Raw genomic sequence first — 22815 nt, 5'->3', positions numbered from 1 at the left:
GATCCCCAAAGACTCAAAAGGGAGCTCTTTTCACAGAGGCCTGGCTTCGAATCCTGCCTCTGCCCCACCCAGTATGCGACTCTGGTCAATTTACTCTGAACCTGTTTTCTGGTTCGTGAATGGAGTGTCCGTGCCTCTGAGGGCTGCTGTCTGGCGTGTGCACACGCCAGGGTTCCCTTCTCTCCCTAAGCCTGCCCCAGCTCGGTGACCTACTAAGGATCGGAACGCCCATGTCACGTACTTTGTGCTGCCTAGTGTCCTACGTGCTCAGTTTTTGTCATCTCCCTTCTTCACCCAAGTGCGTCACATAGAGACTGGTATTTACTGCTGTTCCAGCAGACGGGGGAGCCAATACAGAAAGGCTAAGGGACTGGTCCACGCTTGCACAACTAGCAAGTGCTAGTGCTGGGTTTCCACACACAGGCGGCCTGACTCCAGGAAGCCTGCTTCCCACCACTACGTTAGACCAGTTCTTTGCTCTCTTTGTCTTGATTTTCCAATGTCTTGAAGGGGTTCCCTAAACTCTGAATTTGTCTTTGTGTGTCTTCTTCACCCACATGGAATGACCCCACTAACCTAGCTTTGCCACTGTCTCGATCCTGACCGACGCTGATGTCTCTTTCTTAACCCCTCTCTCCTGGATCACTGTGACTGTTCATACTGCTGAATCCCTGAAATTTTCTCCTCTCTGGACTTTGGAAACTAGTTCCCCTGCTTTGCTGGGAATGTGTCTGTTTTAGAGACTGCTCTTCTAGGTCTCTAAAAAGGCTCCTCAGGTCTCTCTTTTGTACCCAAAGGGCCCAGCCATCACCGTCCCATCAAGCGATGCATTCACAGCTGAATTCACAGCTCTACCCCTGATTTTCTCCTAAGCACCAGAATCAACTCTGCAACTACCTGAAAGACCTAGTTTCCCGATATCGGGTCAATTCCACAAACAGCAGGGTCCAGATTGAAAGGCGCTGACTCCCCCTCCCCCACCCTGCCATCTTTCATTCCACATCTGTTCAATGCTTATTTATTCAGCTAATATTTTTAAAATCATTTTATTGGAGAGCTCTTAAAACTCTTTTTATAATCCATCATTCAACTGTGTTAAGCACACTTGTGCATACGTTACCATCAACATTTCCAAACATTTTCTTTATTTATCAACTAATATATTGAAACTCACTCTCGGTGACAGGCACGACTCTAGATCCTAGAGAGGCAGCAGTGATTCCACATAAGAAACGCTTGCCTTCGTGGAGATTACCTTTGAGAGTGAGCTGACGGGAGACAAGGCCTAAGCAAAATAAGTGAATTGTCTGTTAGAAGGTGCTAGGGGAAAACAGATAGCAGAGACAGCGGGTGGGGCGTGCTGGGGCAGCTCTGGAGACAACGCTGGCAATCCGCGGAAGGTCAGATCAGCAAAGGAACCTCCAAGTCCTCAAGAAAAGTGGCGGCGAGGAAGCAAGCCTTTCGGATCTGGGAGGGAAGAATGCTCTGGGTAAAATGAGTGCGAGTGCAAAGGCCTGGAGGTGGGCACTTCTCTGACGTATGCACAGAGCTCTGCCATGGAGGCCAGAGTGGGGAAGAGGGAGGGATCAAAGGAGGAAGTTTAGAGAGGAACTAGGGAGTCAGATCATGCAGGGGCACAGGCACCGCTTCAAGGACTAAGCTTTGCTCCTAGGTGTCCTGGGAGCCCTGTGAGCATCTTGAGCAGAAGAATGATAGGATCACACGGATGCTGAGAATAGAGCAGGGCAGAGGGCCGAGAAGTTCGCAAGGGAACCAGGCTATTGTAGAGGCGACTAACTGTGGATTGGACCAGAAGGGTATCAACGAGGGTGGTGGAAAGTAGCTGAGTTATGGTGTCTTTGACGTTGGTGTCTACTGGAATTGCTCACATAGGTAGTACATAAAATGAGAGCAAGCGGTCAAGAGTTCCTCCGAGGCTTATATGGCCTGGGAAGTGGGAAGGAAGTGGCTGCCATTCACTTAAGAAAAGTTCAGGAGAAGGAGACTCGGCAAGGGGGCGGAACTCAGGGGTCCGACTATGCAGATGGAAGCTGAGAAGCGCATCTGGAGCAGATGGAGTGGACAGTTGAGTGTATGAGTCTGGAGCAAGGAGTACCCCAGGCGGGCGGTAGAAAGTGGAAAGTCTTCTGAGTGTAGGAGACGCCGGGAGCCGTGGGCCTGGGTGAGATCCCCCAGGAAATGCTAGTCAAGGCCCAGGGCCCTCCAGAGTTCAGAAGCCAAGAGATGAAGCCAACCCAGCAGTGGAGACTCAGAGAGCATGCCCAATGAAAGAGAAGACAAAACAAGAGTAGGGAGGCGGCAGCGTGTGTCAGTTGTCATGTTCTGTGTAAAGAACTCGAGCTCAGAGATAGACGTGACTCTCCAAGGTCCACTTTCTAATGAAAGGATCGGAGCTTTGTACACTGCAGGCTGCTGCGGGTGGGTGCCGTGATGCGGGTGGAATGTCTGAAATCGTTATAGCTACCGTGTTACCTCTGTGAATTACTACACTCACACACACACACACACACCCCTCAGTCACTTGACCTGGCCTCTCTACTAATGGACTATATTACTTTATCTCCTCCCATGACTCTCGGCAATCAGTGACCATCCTTTAAAGAATCGGCCTTTGTCGAGCATCTTCTAGGAGACCCCTCCTCAAGCCTCCCTCTGCCACCAACCTAGCTGGAGGCCTCATTAAATCTCCCCCCGAAAGTTGCCGATGTGCCTCCATGTCTTTATTACCTCCCCTTTGCCCTCCAGTTCGCCTTCCTTCCTGACTCCTCTTTCTGGACCTAACACTCGGCCTGTCATCAAAGGCACTCCACACACTGACCTCATGCTGCCCGCCCAGCCTGTCACCACTCTTCGCAGCACTAGCCCTCTCAGGTGGTCACATCACTGTTTCCAAGGCACCCGTGTGCATGCTTGATTTCCTGATTCTGCCCGCGATAGGGCTGTCCATTGAAATCACTTTCTTTATTCCCCCTCACTCCCTCCCTGTTCTCAGCAGTTCACTGCCCATCCTCCACACAGCTTTCCCCTGGCTACGGTCTGTAGTCGCCTCCGTCTCTGAATTCCTGTAGCACATGGAGTCTGTGTAAAAATCCTCGTTGTTCATCTGTAAGTATATGATGGCTTAAGTAATCGCTAAATGTATTCATTTATTCACTCACATTCATTTGTATGCGGTTTGTTCCCACCCCTCTCGACGGGTAAATAATGTTCAGCGTAAAGCATGGTGCTATTTTAATCATAGATTCCAGATAGTAGATGTGAGATTTTAAAAAAAAAAGTGAGTGAATACATGAAGTGTAAAACTGAGAAGGCACTTTCTGGTCGGCATGTTCTACCAAGTTCAGGTGCATCAGCATGAACATGATCCAAGTCACGTATTCATAGATTCCTTTAACAAAGACTGTCACGTGCCAACATTGTGCTAGACACTACTGATTCAAAACTAAATGCCACCTTCCCAACCCTCAAGGAAACGATGGGTTGAAAACAAATTAGCCAATAGTGATAACAATATGATCTGGCAAAATTGAGTATCTGGAAAAGACAGAGTTTCTTGCAGGAATTTGTCCTCCAAGGACGAGTCGTCGGATACTCTGAAAGGGAAGTAACAGTACAACAGAGAGCACCGCATCTTAAGCAAGGGAGCAGAGGAGAGAAACGGTGTGGAGTGTGGGGAGGGAATCATGAAAAGGCCTATTAAACTGAAATGTTGTCTCAGGTGATGACAGAGATGGCCACATAGAGGAGCATGGAAGAGTGTTAGGGAAAGAAAAGTCAGGGTCAAAATGTATGTGTTTGAACACTAACCATTGCTGCCAAGTCGATGCCCTCTCATAGCAACCCAGTACCCGGTACGCACAGAGGGAAAATGCCCCCAGAGGGCTTCCAAGAATGTAAATCTGACACACCTTCCTCCCACAGAGTAACTGGGTCCAAACTGTCAACCTCTCCATGAGCAGCCAAGCACTTCAACCACAGGACCACCAGGGCCCCTGTTTGGACACTCCCTTACTCTCTCAAGTCTATTCTAACCCACAGCAGCTCCGTGAGAGAGTAGAGCTGCCCCGAAGGGTTTCCAAGGCTGTAAACCTTTATGGGAGTAGAAACCCTCGTCTTTCTCCTCAGAAGTGACTGGTGGTTTCAAACTGCTGACCTTGTGGTTAGCGGCCTTAACTCATAACCCACTATGCCACTAGGGCACCGTGTTTGAATGTTGTTGTCGTTGGGTAACATCGATCAGGATTGAATGGGAGCAACCAATTATGGTCCACTACAGTAGACCAGGTAAGATGCTGAGGGTGTGGGTGGAATGAGGGTAGCAAGAATTGGGCTGGAGCTAAGGAGATTAAACTCACATACTACTTCAGAAACAAAATGTTCACAGGACGTCGTGGAGCAGCAGCTGTGGCATCAAGAGTCAGAGACGATCAGCTCCAACCTGGGAGAGTGGGTGAGTGGGATCAGTCCGCAGCAGAGATGGGGAGAAGGTCAGGTTTGGGAGAAGATGGTGACCTTGGTTTGAAGGATGCGGACTTTGAAGTGCCTCCAACATTCTACTCAAAAGACACAGTCCCTTCAACTGATCAGAGGGTGACTTATTCTCAGAACTTTAAAGGGCCTTCTAAAACAGAATTGACTACTGCATAAGCAAGTCGCATGTTTCATCGGCCTAACTCTGCCTTGGAATGCACACTAGATTTCAGCAAACGAAATCCAATTGCATGCCACCTGTGAAACAGGAAAGCCACTTCCTGTCCATTGGACTTGGGCATGATGAATTGTGGCTACGTTCGAACTGAAAGCCTCTCTCAGTGAGGGGATCACTGGAGTGGTGCAGGACAACACACATCGAGCCCAGGAAGTGTTCTCAAAAGAGCAGTCACAGCAGAGCCCTCAGCATGGAGCGGGTTAATGCAGAGCCTCCCAGACTTGTGACACCCAGTCAGTGCACTTGGCTGGATTTCTTTGTTCGGATTAAGAAGCCTGCTTTATCCCCTCATTTTAGAGAATCTTCTAACACAAGTATATCTTTCTTCTCACTGAAGTATAACTTTTTTTGCATTATCTCTGTTTTGAGAAAATCTGAATCCAACTAAGTTTTGTGCCTTTTCCTTTAAGACTTATCCTCTAGAGACCTTTGGCCCGAGTCTGTGCACATAACATTGAGGAAGAACATGAAGTAAAAATATGAACAGTCAAATCTCTGTAGACCAAGTATCCAAATGGACCATGCCAAAATAGCCAGTTGTCATAGAGTCAGAAGTACATCCACTCAAGGCCAAATTCCCCAGGCAGCATACCCTCTTGACACAGAGCTTGAGACTGGAGGAAAAGTACCATTCGCATTGTTAGGACTCCTTGTCTACCAATACTGCAGAGAGACCCAAAGGCCAGCAGGAACTGGTAACTGCACCTGAGATGAAACACGAAAGGTTCCACCCTGTTGCCAGGCCATCAAATGAATTCCAGCATGGCCGTCTTAGAAACCCACCAAGCAGATTGGGTCTCCAACCAACCTCTGACCTGTGGGTGATTATAATCCCACACATACAGCATTGACTCCCTTTTTTCCAATAATAAATGCTGTGGAATGATCTGGGAACCATGACATGACTATCACTGGCATGTGTAGCAGAATGGGTGCTGAGACAAGGCCATTCCTGGTGCTCAGTTTCTGTCACCCCTGACACACTACCATTGCTCCCAGCTGTGAGCATGCGCACGAGGACCAGAGAAAAGCAGCTTGCAGCTGTGTGCTTCCCTCCTCCCCAGGCATTCCAGCTGTGCCTTCACTTCAGGCTGGGGCTGGCTAGACTAGGAAGTGCCCTGGGAAGCCAGCAGGAGGCAGATCTCCCCAGCTCCCCACATATGACAGCAAGGAACGCTGAGCTGTCATCACCATCACCTCAACGCAGCAGCACCACAACACTTTTTAGGCCATTGGTGCAATGCTGTGAACCATCTGCTTCTACTTAGCAATAGGAAGAACTGTATGCCAAGCCAGGCCACTGTCATTTGGATGATGAAAGTCTTTTGTTTTAATCATTTTATTGGGGGCTCGTACAATTTTTATCACAATCCATCCACTGGGTCAAGCACATATGTACATTTGTTGCCATCATCATTCTCAAATCATTTGCCTTCTACTTGAGCCCTTAATATTGGCTGCTCATTGTCCCCCTCCCTCCCCACTCCTCCTACCTCATGAATCCTTCATAATTCATAAATTATTATTATTTTGTCATGTTACACTGTCCGACGTCTCCTCCCCGCCCTCTTCTCTACTGTCCATCTCCCAGGGAGGAGGCTATACGTAAATTCTTATAATTGGTTCCCCCTTTCTACCCGACATTCCCTCCACCCTCCAGGCATCGCCAGTCTCACCACTGGTCCTGAAGGAGTCATCTGTCCTGGATTCCCTGTGTTTCCAGTTGCCATCTGTATCAATATACATCCTCTGGTCTAGCCAGATTTGTAAGGTAGAATTGGGATCATGATAGCGGGGTAGGGGGAGGAAACATTTAAGAACTAGAAGAAAGTGATATGTTTTATCATTGTTACCCTGCACCCTGACTGGTTCCTCTCCTCCCCACAACCCTTCAGTAAGGGGTGTCCGGTTAGCTACTAATGGGCTTTGAGTCTCCACTCTGCACTCAGCCACATTTACAATGATATGATTTTTTGTTCTTTGATGCTTGATACCTGATCCCTTCGACAGCTCGTGGTCACACAGACTGGTGTGCTTCTTTCATATGGGCTTTGTTGCTTCTGAACTAGATGGCCAATTGTTTATCTTCAAGCCTTGAAGATCCCAGATGCTATATCTTTTGATAGCCAGGCACCATCAGCTTTCTTCACCACATTTGTTTATGTACACGTTTGTCTTCCATGATTGTATCAGGAAGGTGGGCACCACCCACTGATATAACGTTTAGTTCTTTGATGTCTGATAACTGGTCCCTTCTACACCTTGTGGTCAGACAGGCTGGCGTGCTTCTTCCATGTGATGAATGTCTTAATTATTCAATTCCTATGCATTATTACCAAACATCATTCCTGAGCCCAGGAGTGGATATATGAACCAGACTCTGCCGACTAAACCTCTGCTCCTACAGGCACCCAGTCCAGCTCCCTTCACAGGGAAGTGCTCTGGGCGCTGCTGGTAGAGCCAGGTAAGGGGACTTCGGAAGCACTTCCGGATGGCATAGTGATCAGAAGCACGGACTTTGGAGTCTCACAATTTCCTGCTTCAACTCTGACTGTCTGTAGGACCCTCCGCGCACACCTTGACCTCTATATGTTTCTATCATCTCATGTGTAAAGTGGAAATGAAATTTTGTTTGTCTTGTGGGATGTTTGGAAGGTTAACTAATATATCGCCACATACTTAGTACTGTGGCTGGAATTGAGTAAATGCTCAAAAGTTTTAAAAGAAGTAATGTACTAAGAATGATTGGCAGGGAAGAGAAACACGGGCTACGGGTGGGGCATGTTTCCTCCTGTACAAAGCTGGGGGGCGCAGGAGGCTAGGCAGGTGCTGGAGTGGCCAGCGTGTCAACTAAACCCGGGGGCTCCCAGGCTGGACGTGAAAAAAATGGAAAAGCAGCATATTGGAAACAGCACAGCTCCCCTATTGAGGTGGTTTCTGGGAGTGACCATTATCTCCTTATTTTAGAATTTCTGTGCATATGTTTTCTATATGTCAGATTGCCAGCTAACTAGAACTAATTAACCATCTTGTGTAGAAAGTCTACTGTTTTCTAAGAAATCAGTGTAACTTTTACCTTTATCTCCTTCCGCCCTCCTTGTTCTCTCGATGTTTCCTTCCAAGTACATCAGATTTCAATTACTCTTCTCACCAGCCCACAGAGGCATGCTTGCAGTGGACTGCCTCTGATGTGTTGATTACAACCCCACCCTCCCATCCCTCCCAGATGATGCCTCTGTGTGGGGTGGGTCTCACAGCTGTCCCTGTGAGCTACTTGCTTCTGATTGAGCTGGCCGTGGTTATATTTAACTTGCTTTGGAATTGCTTTTTTTGTTTGTGTGTGTGTGTTATCTTGTTTCTGTTCATCCTGAAACAACACAACATAGAGCGTTGTGACCCGCATTCCCCCTCCGAACTTCCCCTTTGAGCCGAGCTGATCGTGGCAGTTAAGTGGTGGGCACCTCTCCAGCGTTCGAAAAATTCATTCAGCCTCTTTTCTTGTGCATCTCTTCTGCTTTGCCAGGTCAAGCTGGGAACTGCCTGACTTGAGGGAAGGGAGAGTAAAAGCCATCAGTGACTCCGATGGGGTGAGCTACCCATGGTACGGGAACACCACAGAAACTGTGACCCTGGTGGGCCCCACCAACAAGATCTCCAGGTTCTCCGTCAGCATGAATGACAACTTCTACCCCAGTGTGACGTGGGCAGTGCCAGTGAGTGACAGCAATGTGCCACTGCTCACGAGGATCAAGAGGGACCAAAGTTTCACGACATGGCTGGTGGCCATGAACATCACCACGAAGGAGAGGATCACCCTGCAGACCATCAAGTGGAGGATGAGGGTGGACATTGAGGTAGACCCTCTTCAGCTCTTGGGGCAGCGGGCCCGGCTGGTGGGCAGGACTCAGCAGGAGCAGCCCCGGATCCTGAGCCGGATGGAACCCATACCCCCGAACGCACTAGTGAAGCCCAATGCCAACGATGCCCAGGTCCTCATGTGGAGGCCCAGGCGGGGGCCACCCCTGGTCGTGATCCCACCTAAGTAGAAGCAGACTGGCCTGACTGGGTGTGGACCACACTCTGCTGAGACACGCAGTGAGCAAGCTGCCCGGGTGGCAGGAGCCAAACTGAGTTTCTGAGCCAAAGCAGACCTCTTGGTTTGTCAGCCTTTGCAGCCGCCCGTGATGAGTAGGGCGGCTTCTTGGGTGGTAGAACCACAATCCTTAGGAAACTCCTTCCTCTTAGAAGTAAAAGAAATCACTGACTGGACAGACTTGCTGCGATTCCCATGCAAGTAGCCATATTCGGGAGCTGACCAGGATGATTCTTTTATCTGAACTATTGACCATTTCTTTCCTGTGAGACGCAGGGGATGGAAATGAAATTAAACAGTGCCTGTGGCAAGTGCTGCTTCCCAGCCCATTCAAAGCGGGAATGAAAACATCCACACCAGGTGTTCACAAGACAGCCCCCCTGTCTGACGGGAGGGTGCTGGGGGGAGGGCTGAATGCAGATTGGGTGGGGAACGGAATAATGGGTGGTGAGGAAAGAAGACAGTGTGACCGACTGATGCCTGTACATTTCTCAGTTGATCATCAGATCATCCATTCACTCCTTAGGCTGAGAGAAACGCTTAGAAAACTGCAGAGACCTTGCGTTTGCTCGGTCCTGCAGCAGCCTCCTGGGCGCTGTCCACGGTGCTGATGTGAACCAAACCCTGGGAACTCGATCGTTCCGTCTGCCCTGCCCTTTCAGAGTATTTTCCATCACAGTATGGGTGCATAGTTGCCGCATTCTGAAGTGGCTCTGCTATTTGGGGGTCCACATCATTCTTTTAGTGAAACCCGAATGGCGATTTTGTTTACAGCTGCTTATTCTAGTCCCATCACCAGCCCTAAATTTGCAAAAAGATCATTGTTTATAAGCCATGAGTCCACGTAGGGGTTTCGAGAACATTCCAACACATATGAATAGCACCTTCATTCTTTTTGGTTGTCGTTAGCTTCGGAATGATTTGAACACCTAGAACACAATCACATGTGCATACACACGTATGTGCAAGGACGCGTAGAGCATAATTACTAGCAGATCTGCCGACGGTGCCTGCTTATGTCATGTAGCCTTTGTGCACACACGGTACACACTGCAGATACATACGTGTTTATTTTGGCTCTGTTTCACAGATGCTCAACTCGAACTGTTTGAGTATTTGTGAAAAACTGCTTCACACGGTTTTATTTCAGGGCGCTTTGATGAAAATCTGAGCTTTTCACACTAACCAAACCTGTATTGCTGAGATCCAACCAAATAAAGATGGGAGATCATGTTTCCTTTAGTCAAAAACTTTTTGAAAACTTTTAAAAGCGTTTCCTGTCTTTATAATATGGACCACCACCCCCTCTCTGCTAGCTTAAATCTCCCCCAAGAAAGGAGCTTTCTTTTTATTCTCAACTGTACAAGGATTCTCTTTCCCCAACCTCCCCATTCACAGTTATCGTAAAAACTCTCGCAATGGCATGTAGATTGTTTTAGCAGACCCTGCCAGCCTAATTTCAGAGATGAGAGAGTGGAGGTTCACAGCTGTTCTTACAGTCAATGGTTTGCTGCAAAACAAACAAACAAAAAATCTTGTTTCCCACCAGAGTTTGGAAATGAAGGAATATCAGGGCTTCTTGGTTATTTTTTATTTAAAATGCAAGTGTGTCTAATTTCTTTCAGGTTATAGACCCAAATAATGGTGTATATCCCCATGAGAAGATTAACAGGCCCACTCTGAGCTATGTGATATTAACCCCATCCCCAGCATCAACCGCTCCCTTATAGATCAGTTATTGATGGCAAGCTGTGCTCTTTATAACAACACATCATTAGTGACAGGTCAGTGACAGACATTCCACTTAGAAATAATTCAGCACTCCATTTGGATTCTTCCATCCCATCCCAAGCTTCAATGGGAGAGGTAGCCCTGCCCAAGGCCTCCGAGACTGAAGTTCCAAATGGTTTATTTCTCACACTCGCACTGGGAACAGCAGAAGTTACATGCTACCCTTACGGAGCTCTAGAAAATGGATTCTGGCCCTGCAGTCCAATTCACAAAGGACAGAGTTTCTCTTTCTTCAGGAAGGTCGGGGTGGTATGAGGAACCTTTAAACCCTAATCTGTGTGTGTCCCACATTTTATACACACACACAAATATACATGAATAGTTTTAATCCAAATATGTCTTAAAGCAATACACTAATGAGGATTACTTACATTCCAAAATCCTACATTAGATTTCTGTCTTTTCATCTCCCTTATCCATTAAAATAAGATGTGACTTACGGATAACCAAACTTGTTCAAGGGCATCTCTGTACAGGTGGGGTCACACACGTCTGACTTATTCACTACCCATAGTTAGGAGCCAACCTGCATAAAGCCTGTTCTGTTGAAGAGTCAAGGTGCATAATTTAGTTGGACTTCCATGTCCTCTGGGATCATAGACTGAGAGATCTCAAAGCTGACATGATGTAAGAAGCCAAGACCTTCTGAAATATTTTCCAGCTAGGAGTCCACAACTATTTTGAAACGTGCATCAAAAAATAATTATTATTATTACCTGTTATTGTGCTAAAAGTGTTTAGTGTTATGTTAACCTCACACCCAAGTGTTTCTTTAATGCTTTTATGCACAGAAACAACCCAAAAACTCTCCACTGCCATCGAGGCGAAGGTGACTGAGATTCCTGTAGACGATACGTAACAAACATTTGCCTAACTGATGTTAGATACAAACTGTACCTGACTGTCCTGACTGACGGGCAAGTTCAACTTAGATACAGACTAACCCCAGGACTGGTTGTATTGATAAAGACAGCTGCACCGTGCACAACTAGCGTTCCTCCCTCGTCCCTGAAAACTCACATTCTTCAGGGTTTTCAAAGAAATGACCCCAAGTCACTTCTGGAAAATGATGCAATGACAAAGTGAGAAATGTAGTTGGGACTGTTCTCATAAAAGTTCGAGCACTGTGCAAATGCACAATCTGATGATTGTCAATGAGATGACTGTGAACTCTGCAGTTGGGTCTCTCAATTCTGAAATCAACCTGGCAGAACTCTCCATTGCCCTTCAGAGAAATATTCTAAAGTTATAGTTGCTTTACAGGGAAGCAGTCTCTTCCCTTTCTCTGATCTTTGGATCATGACTCTTCAGCTTCGTCAGGATATTGCCAAATGAGAGGCAGTCAAACATGAGAAATTCACTGTGAGGTCGCGATTGGGGTCACCTCTACCCTCCCATCAGGCCTGCCTTCCCCTGAGTGTACCCGAGGCTGACACCAGATACCATAACTTTCAACGGACACATTCAGTGCCTTGATTAGGTTTTAGTTGGGTGGTCTAAAGATTATATTTTGATTCCAAACACATCTACACGTGTGGTTTCTTGGTGACACAAAAGTTTTGAATTCCTCGCTGGAAAAGAGCATTTCAGAAGGTCTCAGCTCCTTAAGTAGGGTCACCTTTGAGAGCGCTCAGTCTAGGATCTCAGGGGAAGCTGAGGTCCAACTAAATGAAGTTGTCTGTTCAGAGTCACATGCTTAATCAGCAGCAGAGTGAGAGACGACGCCAGTCTCCCCAATCTCCACTGCACAGTCTCCCTCCCCAGGAAGCCACAGCCCTTTCTTTGTCTGCAGGCAGGAAGATTGCTGTCACCCTACTGTATGTGTCATTGACCAAAAATCAGTTATCCTAAAAAGCCAGCGACAGACAAATCCATTCTTTAATAGGGGGAATTGTTACTATTAAGTCAAACAGCAAATGTTCCAGAGTCCCTTTTATCTGAGACCACTGATTTGAACTCTTAATCTGGGACTATGCTGTATACATTGTGTGTTGATTTGACCCCCAGTTGGGGGAAATGTTGGAGACGAGCCTCCACTCATTCCATGGACCTGTGATCAGCTCTGTCTTTCCTGGTGCTCCAGATGGATCTCGTAGGTCAAAACCATGTTCTAATCTGCAATTCTGAGCAGTGAAATAAAAGCAACTGTGATTTTTACTTGTCAAAGGGCCTCCACGTGCAGTCTTCAGTGGAGTGTGATGCTGTTATGACTGTCTTTGTTGTGTGCCATTGAGTCAATATCCTGACTCTCAGTCACCCGAGAGGACAGAATGGAACTGCCCTATACAGGGTTTCCCCAGGCTGTAATCTATATGGAAGCAGATTGCTATAGCACTCTTCTACGGAGCAGCTGGTGGATTTGAACTGCCAGCCTTTTGTTTAAGAGCCATGCACTTAATCACTGTGTCACCAGGGCTCCTATTACTGCTAATAGAACAACAGCCAGTAATGGTGAGTCAAATTTCACTCATAGCAACCCTGTAGAACAGAGTAGAACTGGCCATGCAGCTCCAACGACTGCAAATCTCCTCCCAAACAGCCTGCCAGATCTTGAGCCCTACCGCAGTGGCCAGCGGGTTTGAACTGCTGACCTCTCAGTTAACACATACTCTACTACTCAGGGACGCTCCCCCACTAAAGGCTACAAAAGAAAAGGGAGGAGAGGAGAACGCAAGTCACTTTCACCTACAAAGGATGGATTGAAAAATGAGAGAATGAGTGTAGGTTCCCTATGCAGAAACCCTTGTAATCCTCAGAGAAGTTGGCCCATAAAAAAATACTAATAATACTGCTTGTCCGGGCTGCAGTGTGGGTGAGCTGACCGCCGCCCTGTGGCTGTGAGCACGGTCCTGGTAATTAGTGGAGAGGGCATTGCTTGCCTGGTCTCCGAAGCCCTGAAGCACCATGTGCACAACAGGAGGAGGAGAGCATGCATCCTGCCGCTGAAGTCCCAGCTGAGCCAGGCCCTGCCACTTGCCCTCCCTCCAGGCGGGCAGGACAGCCCCAGGGGGGAAGAGGGTGCTGGGAGAGGGTGGCAGGGGAGACAATGACTTTCCGAGCTCCGGTTGGCACATTGAACATTCTTGTTAGAACTGAGGGCACAATTAAACATCACCGGAGCCAGCTCTCAACTGAGTTGCCAAGAAAGATGTAAACACACACACGCACACACACACACACGCACAGACCCACTATACTCACACACTCTTGGAGCAGAAAAGAAAATTAATCAAAAGCCCAATGAACGCCTGAACTCTATAATTAAGCCTAAATGATCTCTAGACAGAGAGGGAGCTGAGTGAGCAAGCTGGGTGCCCGCAGATATTTTTACCCTGGAGTCTTATTGCCACTGATTTCTTTTGAAGTCTTGAGTACATCTGGTTCCAGTTCCCCCAGCAGGACAGCTGCAGACGGAAGGCCTTCACGGCTAGGTGGCCGGAGGACAGGCAAGGTCCTTTGACCACCCCCAACACTTGTGTGGGCACGCAGATGGGAAACAGCATGCCCTGGGCAAGTGGGCTCAGCCGAGAGCTTCCCTGGGACAACTCTGTCACTTCTCTGGGTCGGTGTCGCCCGCTATAGGAGGGGCTTCAAAAAGTTCATGGAAATATCCCATTATCTTCTTATTTCGCTTTCTCACGAACTTTCAAAGCTGAGTTTGGAGCATCCAGTGGGATACTGTCTGACGTGCTGCCTCCTGCCACATGCTATCTCCTCACCTGAACCGCGGGGCCCAAGGCTGCTTGCAGACCCGCGGGCCACATTTACTTGGAAGAGCAGAGGTCTCTCAGGGAAGGAAGCCTGCTCTTCCCACCAAGAGAGACTTGCCTCTGAGGAGGCTGCTGGGACTCAGGTCCCCCAGGAGCTAAGCCCACTTGCTGGTAGACAAGGAAGCACAAAGGGGCCCCTGCACTGCCCTGGCAGAAGATGTGGCTGAGACTTCCAAGAGGCCTTTTGGAAGGAGAAGGGGCTGCTGTCAGATCTGGTTCAGATGTGAGGTCCCAGCATGATTTGCCTAGTTTAAGCCGATGAGAGAGGCCGGACAGGGACAGCACATGTATTTCCTGTCATGGACTCAGACGAGAAACACGGGGAGAGAAATAATATGCACAGATTTTTCTGTGGGCTCCGCTGGCCTGTCTGTCCCTCCCACCATTTCTAGTGCCCCGGATATTGGCTGAGACCCACAGTTGGAAGGTGGCATTATGGATGTAGTCCTGTGGGGACAAATGCAGTGAGGACATCTCTCTTCCTGCCCCAACCCCCAGGCTGCCCTGCCACAGTGGAGGCATATTTGGGGACGTGGCTCTCTCTCTCTCTCTCTCTCTCTCTCTCTCTCTCTCTCTCTCTCTCTCTCTCTCTCTCTCTCTCTCTCTGTCTCTCTCCTGCTGCTTCCTGCTGTAGCCTCATTCCTCTTGGCTCAACCACGCAGCTTTCCCCCAGCTCTGCCCAGGCTGTGCTTTCTCCCAGCTCTGCTTCTCCAAGGAGAGCAGTGGCATTGCCCACCTGGAAGGTGCCCCATAGAGGACCTAACCCTCTCTCTGCCCCAGGACAAATGGGAAGCCAGGCCTCTGGGCAGGAGGCCATGAGGTTGAGCATAGGAGTTTCCAATCTGCCTGAAAGCCAACATTTATCCTTGACTAACCCAGAAAAATGTAGGTTGATTCTTAAAACAGCTGAGTCAAAACAAAAACTCACTGCCATCAAGTGCAGGCTGACTCATAGGGACCCTGTAGGACAAGGCAGGACTGCCCCTGTGCGTTTCTGAGCCTGTAACTCTGCACGGGAGTAGGACGCCGCTTTCTCCCTCAGAATGGCTGGTGGTTTGAAACTGCAGACTTTGAGAATCGCAGCCCGATGCATAACCACGAAGCAAGGGGAAACAGGTTGGCCAACGTGGCGAGAGAGCACAGGCGCAGTTCTGACGCAGCTCCACAGGAGCCTCACTGGGGAGGATGTGCAGGGCAGATGGTGGCCGTGAAAGAGTGGCGGGGGAGATTGCTGAACGTCTGAGGATGGCCTCAGGCTGAGGGAGGACCCAGCCTTACTGGACAGTGTGTCTCCTTAAACCTTGTGCCCTGAGCTCCTGCCTTGCCTCAGCTTCTTCCCAGCCCTGCTCCCCACCCACTCCCCCACCCCACTCTACTAATTGCTCTCTTCACTAGAAAAAGAACCAACAAGGGAGATACTGTGGGGGATCCCTCTGAATAGTCATTCTTTCAGGAAGCACTTATAGTGAGTGTCAGCCTTGCACAGGCTCAGTAGAGCTCCTGCCCTCAAGGGTGGGGTGTTGACAGGAGGGCCAGTCATTTCTCCCTTAGGAACACACACCACAGGGAAGCCCAGCACCTGGGACACACTCCCGCAGTCATCCTCTGTGTAATGCCTCAGCCACTCTGCCTGCACCCTAGCTTCTCTGGGCCCGGTGGCCTCGCTGAGGATGGACAGAGTGAAAAGGCAAGACCTCAGCCAAGCACTTGGGCCTCTTCCAAGACAAGACGCTGCAGCAAACCTGCAGCCACGGCAGATCGTACACAGGCACTAGTGATGAAAGAGACAGCTGGTTATCTCTCCATCTGCTCGAGCCCCATCACCCCACCCTTGAAACCAATTAGAAGATTCCACACAGACGTGATCCAATGAAATGTTAATTGGAAAAATAACAGGAAAGATAATACATGCACTTCAGGCTGAGAACCATTTCATTAAACTGGGCTTTGAAAGCAAGACAGCCAATTAAATTATTTCCCACTCTGCTCCCTCACGTATCCCAAACTATGGAAAGCTATTACTTCTAATTAATTAGGAAAGAAAGAAGGACTCTGCATATGCATATCAGATGAATAGGGACTAAGAGACCACCCTACAGCCCCTCCTTTCATGCAGGCCCATGTGTGAGCGCGCATGAGCATGCGCGTGCATGCATACATCAAGAATCTAAAGACTCAGATGCGCCTGTCCCTCCCGAAGCATGTCCTGTCCCTCCTGAAGCAGCCAGGAAATAGCTGCTCCCTGGGGCCACTCACCAAATCAAACAAAGCAAGTGTTTCCCTGGGATCCATCATCAAAAGGAAACGGGGGTTCCTGTGAAAGAATAAACCGCTCACACTTACTTGGATCCCAAACTCTGCAGCCCCCAATAATCTCCTTTCCTTTACGGGTCAAGAAGTAGGCATTTCCCAAGCTACTTATTTCCCCATGACAACCGCAATGCCTTGGGCACAATGCACCCACGACAGACCTGCGACCCCTGGGGGTAGATTTTACATTGGTTTGATAAAGGCAACCTTGGACCCTCTACTTTCCCATCTGTGAAATGGGGTGGTTTGTTAATTCTTGGTGCCATCCTCACCCCTCAGAGGCTTTCGCTTCTCGAGGGCCCCAGTGCTCTGAGCTTTCCTGTGCCTTACTGATAGCAAAACTCAGCTATGCAGTTAAAATTGTTCTATATCCAAATTCTAATCACCCCCATAGCCCCTGCTTTGTGTGATGAGCAGCCACGTCATCATGGTGTTTCCACTTTCCCATGCAGGCCTCTGCCAGACCAGACCATCAGCATCAGGCAGACTGCAGTAGTCTGTGGGCCTCTGCCCTCGCATGTCCACATCTGCCCACTCCCTTCCTTGCTGCCATGTCCGTCGTTGTGTGGTGTACAAGTTCCCAGGGCTGGCAGGGCCTCTGATCCATCCCATTGTTACAGGGAAAGAGACGGGCAACTGTTGGCACCAAGAACATGGCAGCCACGTCAGACTGTGCAGAACATTTTCTACAAGGGCTCCTTGCCTATTAAGTGCCAGTCTGCATGACTTTCTCCCCCTAATGGGGCCATCTAATTTCAAACAATTGGGATACACTTACTTAATTGGTTTTGTTTTTGCTCTATAACTTAAATCATAATCTACTCAAAAATACCCCCAAACATGCAACAGCATGAGTGAATTTGTCAGCCTATAAAATTGTCATACCTACATCACTCTTAGCAAACACAGTACATCAAAACTTCAAGCGTAACCAAAGAGTGCTCAGAAGAAGAAGGGAAGATGTTCAAAGGGTGGCCTTACTTCAGAGCCACCCCTTCGGACATTTAAAACCACTGTTTATCTTAAAATTCTCCCACTTCGTCTTTAGGACCGAAACTATTGCATAAAGCAATATGAGGGTAAGTAAAAAAAAGTCTTGCTACAAGGTTCTAGTTCATACATGAATGGGTTTATTCTGATCTGACATGTTGAATCGTGTCTCTGAGGTCGGTGATAGCTACCAAACATTCTCACAGTAACACACTGCCTTAGCCTTGCTCGGGGGCTGCAATTAAAGGGTCCCAGCCCAACCTTGACTCCAAGGGGAGTCTGCTGGACCAGCTCCATCTCACGGGACTGAAGCCAGCTCAGAGGTTGTGACGACTGTGGTTGGAGACTTCAAAGGGGTGATTTTGATAGATTTCCTTGAAGGACACCAGACAATCGGAGTTTATTAGGAAGAAGCTGGACTATTTTTGCGTGTGTTTTTGTTTGTTTGTTTGTTTTTTAATTGCAAACAACCCCAACTGGAGGACAGGTGTCTAAGATCGTGGTCTTTTCGGGGCTCTATTCTTTCCAAACCTTGAGAGAAGAAAAATTTGGAGGAGTTTTAGGAAAACTGGATTGCTGAGAAAAGGGCCAGGAGCTACGCCGTGGAACGTCTCCATCCTAGCCACGCATGGCTTCATTGTCAAGGGGAGCCAGGGCGGTCTCACAAGCATTCACTGTGAAACCTCACCCCATTCACCTTACAGCCCTGATCTTGCCCCTGAAGACTTCTTTGTGTTCCCCAAACACAAAGCCCATGGGAAAGGAGCACACTTTGCCCCCTTCAAGAATGCCAAAACCACCTTTTTACAGTGGCGTCAATCCAAAAGCAGTTGTTGGAGGAAGGGTTTGAGGGATGGAGCACCCACTTCACAAGTGTGTAGACCTAGGTGGAGAGGCTGTCAAGAAGCAACATTTTGTATTTTGATATTTTTTTTGTTTGATGAAGATTTCTACGATTTTGTGCAATACTGTTTGACTTACCCTTATAGATACCTGTACCTGCAAGAGAGAGAGAGAGAGAGAGAGAGAGAGAGAGAGAGAGAGAGAGAGAGAGAGAGAGAGAGAGAGAGAGAGAGAGAGAAGTGGCATCAGGTTTCTTTTTTTAATTGATTAATTCAAGTTGAATAATGTAAATATATATCCAAGACACAAACATTAGACACAAACATTACTCGTGCACACGCATACGGGGTAAGCGATTAACAAAAAAGCAAACCCTCTGCCATCAACTCTATTCCAACTCACAGTGACGCTATATAGAGTTTCTAATACTGTCAGTGGGTTTGAACTGCCAACCATCAAGTGGGCATCCCAAAGCCCTACAGGGCCACCAGGGCTCTTTGGAGAAGCTCTGGGGATTGCAAAAACAAGTCTTGCAATTCTCTCTGTCTTTGGGAGCTGAGAAACAAAGCTATAAGGGGTCCTGGGATTTCCATTTATTGTCACAAACCCCTTTGTGACTTGGTCACTCACCTGGATGGTCTACCACCCCGTGCCCAACCTGTGGCCTTGTGGTGACCAAGGGCAATGGGAATGTCACCAGAACAAGGGGAGAAGCCTTAAAAAGGCAACAGCGGTGAGCGTTAGTTTACTTACTGGTTTCTGTGCTGTCTTGCTTACAGATCTACTTTAGTTTAATTTTGTTAAGAGTCCTATAAAAGCTGTTTCTCATTACAGAGAAAGACATGTAAATAAATGCCTAATAGTTTACATAAAATCTCAGGGTCAGAGGCCTTCTGAAATCTATTTATGGAGCCCAGATGATGAATGTCTGCTCCTCGAGAATGAGATTGCTTTGATCGATGTCTTAATGCCCATTTTATTTACATGTCTCCATGTCCACGTACAGGTCTCCTAGTAGAACAAGGCAAGCCTAGCCAGCAAACCACACGGCAGAGACTGAGGAGGAGGAAATGAGCAATGATTCCCGACGCTCAAGCCTTGGACAGCTGATTCCCCACTAAAACTAGTGCTATCCTGCCTGTCCCCTCACCCTCTTCCCAGCCCACGGCCAGTGCCGCCTTCCCATCCACCATGTGCCATGCACTCGCCAGGCACTGGCTGGGTCTCACGGGAGGCTGTTATTGACGGGGGAGTTGTTCCTGTACCTTGTTGTGTGGGGGAAACTTGGGTCTCAAGTCCACGCCCAACCCTCTAAGTGAAGCCTCCGAGGATGAAGAGCTGGTCAACCCGGACTTCAAACATCTGTCATGACCCAGCCTAGGTTCCCAAGCCCTGCTTTCCCTCCCTATGCTTTTGGATGGGAAACAAGGGGAATATGTATCGCCTCTCTTCTTCCGTTCTCCATGTGGGTGGCCAGTGTTAATACTCTCTCACAAGTCCCCAAAGACCCTGATGCTTGGAGAACCAGGTTCAAAGCACGCCGGTTTCTCCTGCCATGGCCAGGCTGAGTTTCTTCAAGTGACCAAGGGTCTACGGACGTCACCAGGATCAACAGCATGAAGGGAGAACGCCACCCCCCCACCTCCTAAAGAAAGGGCAAAACCATGGTGTACATTGTCTTATTTCCTGATTTATTTATTGCCTTGCTGAGGGATTAATTTATTAAGATTGTATTTATTATATAGCAGAAAATCACTTCCATCTTAGAAACATCCAGCCCCAGAAGTTGTCTTCTTTGTCCCACAGAGCACAGTGAGTTATTTCTCCTTGAAGCCACAGAAACAAGGTAGTTGGGGTGGGGAGGACCCTGTCCCTATTCCCATATACCTTCACCCAGGTAGATATTCAGCAAGAAATGGGAGCAGATGTCACAGCTAGTGAGGCTGCGAAGTAGCCCCACTCAGCAGAGGCCTGCGAGTCCGCCTCCCACCTCCCAGCAGGCCCACCGTTCTCTCCCTACACGTGTGGTTGACTGCCTGGCTCCGGTGCCACCATCTCAGAGCTGGCGGCCTCCTTCTGCTCTGGTACATTGTCTCACGCAGAATCATCTGAGCAGCTTAAAGACTCTCCCTGCCCAGTTCCCACCACAGAATTTCTGGTGGTAGAGCTGAGGCCCCGGGGTTCTTTGAAAATTACCCAAATCATATGGTGAGGCGAACATGGAGAAGCGCTTCTCTGGCCTTTTCCGCTTTGCCTCTCCCCTCTGCCCAGTGCCCTTCAACCTTGGTTCCTTCGCTTTCTCCGGCACCAAGAATGGGAAAAGCTATTAAGAAATGCCTGTGTCCTCTCCTCATGGAACCACTAGCCTGAGCAGATCCCTGGAAGTTAGCAAGTCCTTGGACTTGTACCTGGTGTCCGAGACTGGAACTAGTCGGGGGCTTGCTCTTCCATGGCCAGCTTATCTAGAAGCAGAAATCTACTACCTGCTACATACTCTCTCCCTCTGCACCCCCACCTGTCGCCCAGATTCCCAGTCCCAATCCTGAAGGGCCCACGTCTAGCCCTTCGGAGCCAATCCTTGGCCATTTCTACAAAGACTGAGTGAAGGTGTACCTGGTATCAGAGGAAGGAGTCATTTTCCCCGAAAGCCAGCCCTTTCCCAAGCAGCCTGTCAGCAGCCACTGTGTACCTAAATTTTGCATGCCTGAGAACCAAGCTGGCTCCCCTTCACACGGACAGGATCTCCATTGCTGGGCAAGATTCAGTGCATGTGTGTATGTGTGTGCGTGCACCTGGGTGTGCGCTAACTATACACAAACCATCTAGATCCATGGAAATACCACGTTTCACTCCACGTATAATTATACTTTCCATCTCAACAGTTGAGAACATTCCTTGTCCTTCACTCTGTGGAGTGTCACCCTACCGGGGTCATGATGTGCCCAAATGAATTCCCAATTAAAGACCCCTGGCTGCCCTGTGAGTTAGGCAGCGGGCTGCTAACCTCGAGGTTGACAGTTCACAGCCGCCTATGGGAGAAAAATGCAACCACCTGCTCCAGTAACAATTTACAGCCTCAGGAACCCTACACAGGTGAAAATGGACTCTCTGGCTGTGGGTTTGGCCTTGGGTTAGTGGCTATTGGGTTTGAACTGCCAACCTTTCTGTTACCGGTTGAACTGCTTCGCCACTGCGCCACCAGGGCTCCTCCAGAATGCCACCATATCCACTGCTTTGTGCACAGGCAGGCACACACACAGCCTAGGGAGATCTGTGAAGGGGCAAGGCTTTTGCTATCCCATGTCCCCCAACCCTGAGTAATGCCCCTGGCAATTATGATTTCACCTACTCCTCCGCTGCTGTCTTTTCCCCACCAACAGCCCACCCCTCCAAACTGCTTTCCCTATTAGTCAACATGTCCCTGCCCTGGGTCCCATCCCTCAGGGTCCTGCTCCCTGACAGGTGGCCGTCAGTGGGTGCTAAATAGCTGAGTGTTTCTCCTGCCAGGTGACATTTATGTTTCCATAGGAGCTACAGAAATTGCCTTAATCTGGAGGAGTGACAAATGGTGGGGTTTTTCGGGCACAGTCGTGGGCCAGTGAGGATTTCATATATATTTTTATCTCTGTAGAGACTCCCGAATCATGCCTCTCTCTAAGGCCAGCCTTCACAAGTGCATGAGCACAAGCAAGCACACGTAACCCAGATAGACTTCTGATCAGTTTGAGATACCTTAAGTCTATTGGTCCTTGGTCTCTGAAGAAGAAGAGAGAGAGAACGAAGAATCCGCTCCATAATGTAAACTGGAGTCGGAGTCGACTTGGTGTCAATGGGCTGCTTGGGTTTGGTTTTAGGAAACTCAGTCTAACTTTCCCTGGCCACCAGCCACCTGGCCCACCAGACCCTCTTCCCTTTGCCTCCTGCTCCTTTTCTTCTGCTCCCACCGGACCAGGACCCTTACTTGTATGTATCGTCTCTGCCCACCGAGTGTATGTTTCTGCCTATGTGGTTTCCCTCTTGAAATTGTGCTGTTTTCGGTGTCGTCCAGGACAGAAGAGCAGGTTACGCGCATGAGCATGCGTGTATCGCTTGGAAGAAAGAGAAACCAGGTATTCTGCTATTTGGAGAAAACCCATTGAAGGAAGCTGGCTCTGCAGAGTGCCTTAAAAATGACTTTATTAGGAAACTCCGAGTCGTCATTGGATGTTACATACACTCAAACAGATGTTGCATTTCACTTCTCTGGGATTAAAAAGAAAGTTAAATACAGTACGTATTCAACCACGACG

At 48.5% G+C, this 22815-nt stretch overlaps 1 protein-coding gene across 1 annotated transcript in view; it reads left to right on the top strand.

Annotated features, from left to right (window-relative positions):
- Nucleotides 1–12757, top strand: part of FAM78B (family with sequence similarity 78 member B) — a 100458-nt gene extending 87701 nt beyond the window's left edge. The window contains exon 2 of the mRNA XM_075564373.1: nucleotides 8253–12757. Coding sequence (XP_075420488.1) covers nucleotides 8253–8775 — 523 coding nt within the window. The 3' untranslated portion in view covers nucleotides 8776–12757. The remainder of the gene's footprint in view (nucleotides 1–8252) is intronic.
- The last annotated feature ends 10058 nt before the right edge of the window (nucleotides 12758–22815 follow it).

This window comes from Tenrec ecaudatus, chromosome 1 (genome assembly GCF_050624435.1).
Source record: "Tenrec ecaudatus isolate mTenEca1 chromosome 1, mTenEca1.hap1, whole genome shotgun sequence".
NCBI lineage: Eukaryota > Metazoa > Chordata > Mammalia > Afrosoricida > Tenrecidae > Tenrec > Tenrec ecaudatus.
This window is presented reverse-complemented; position numbering and strand designations above follow the sequence as displayed.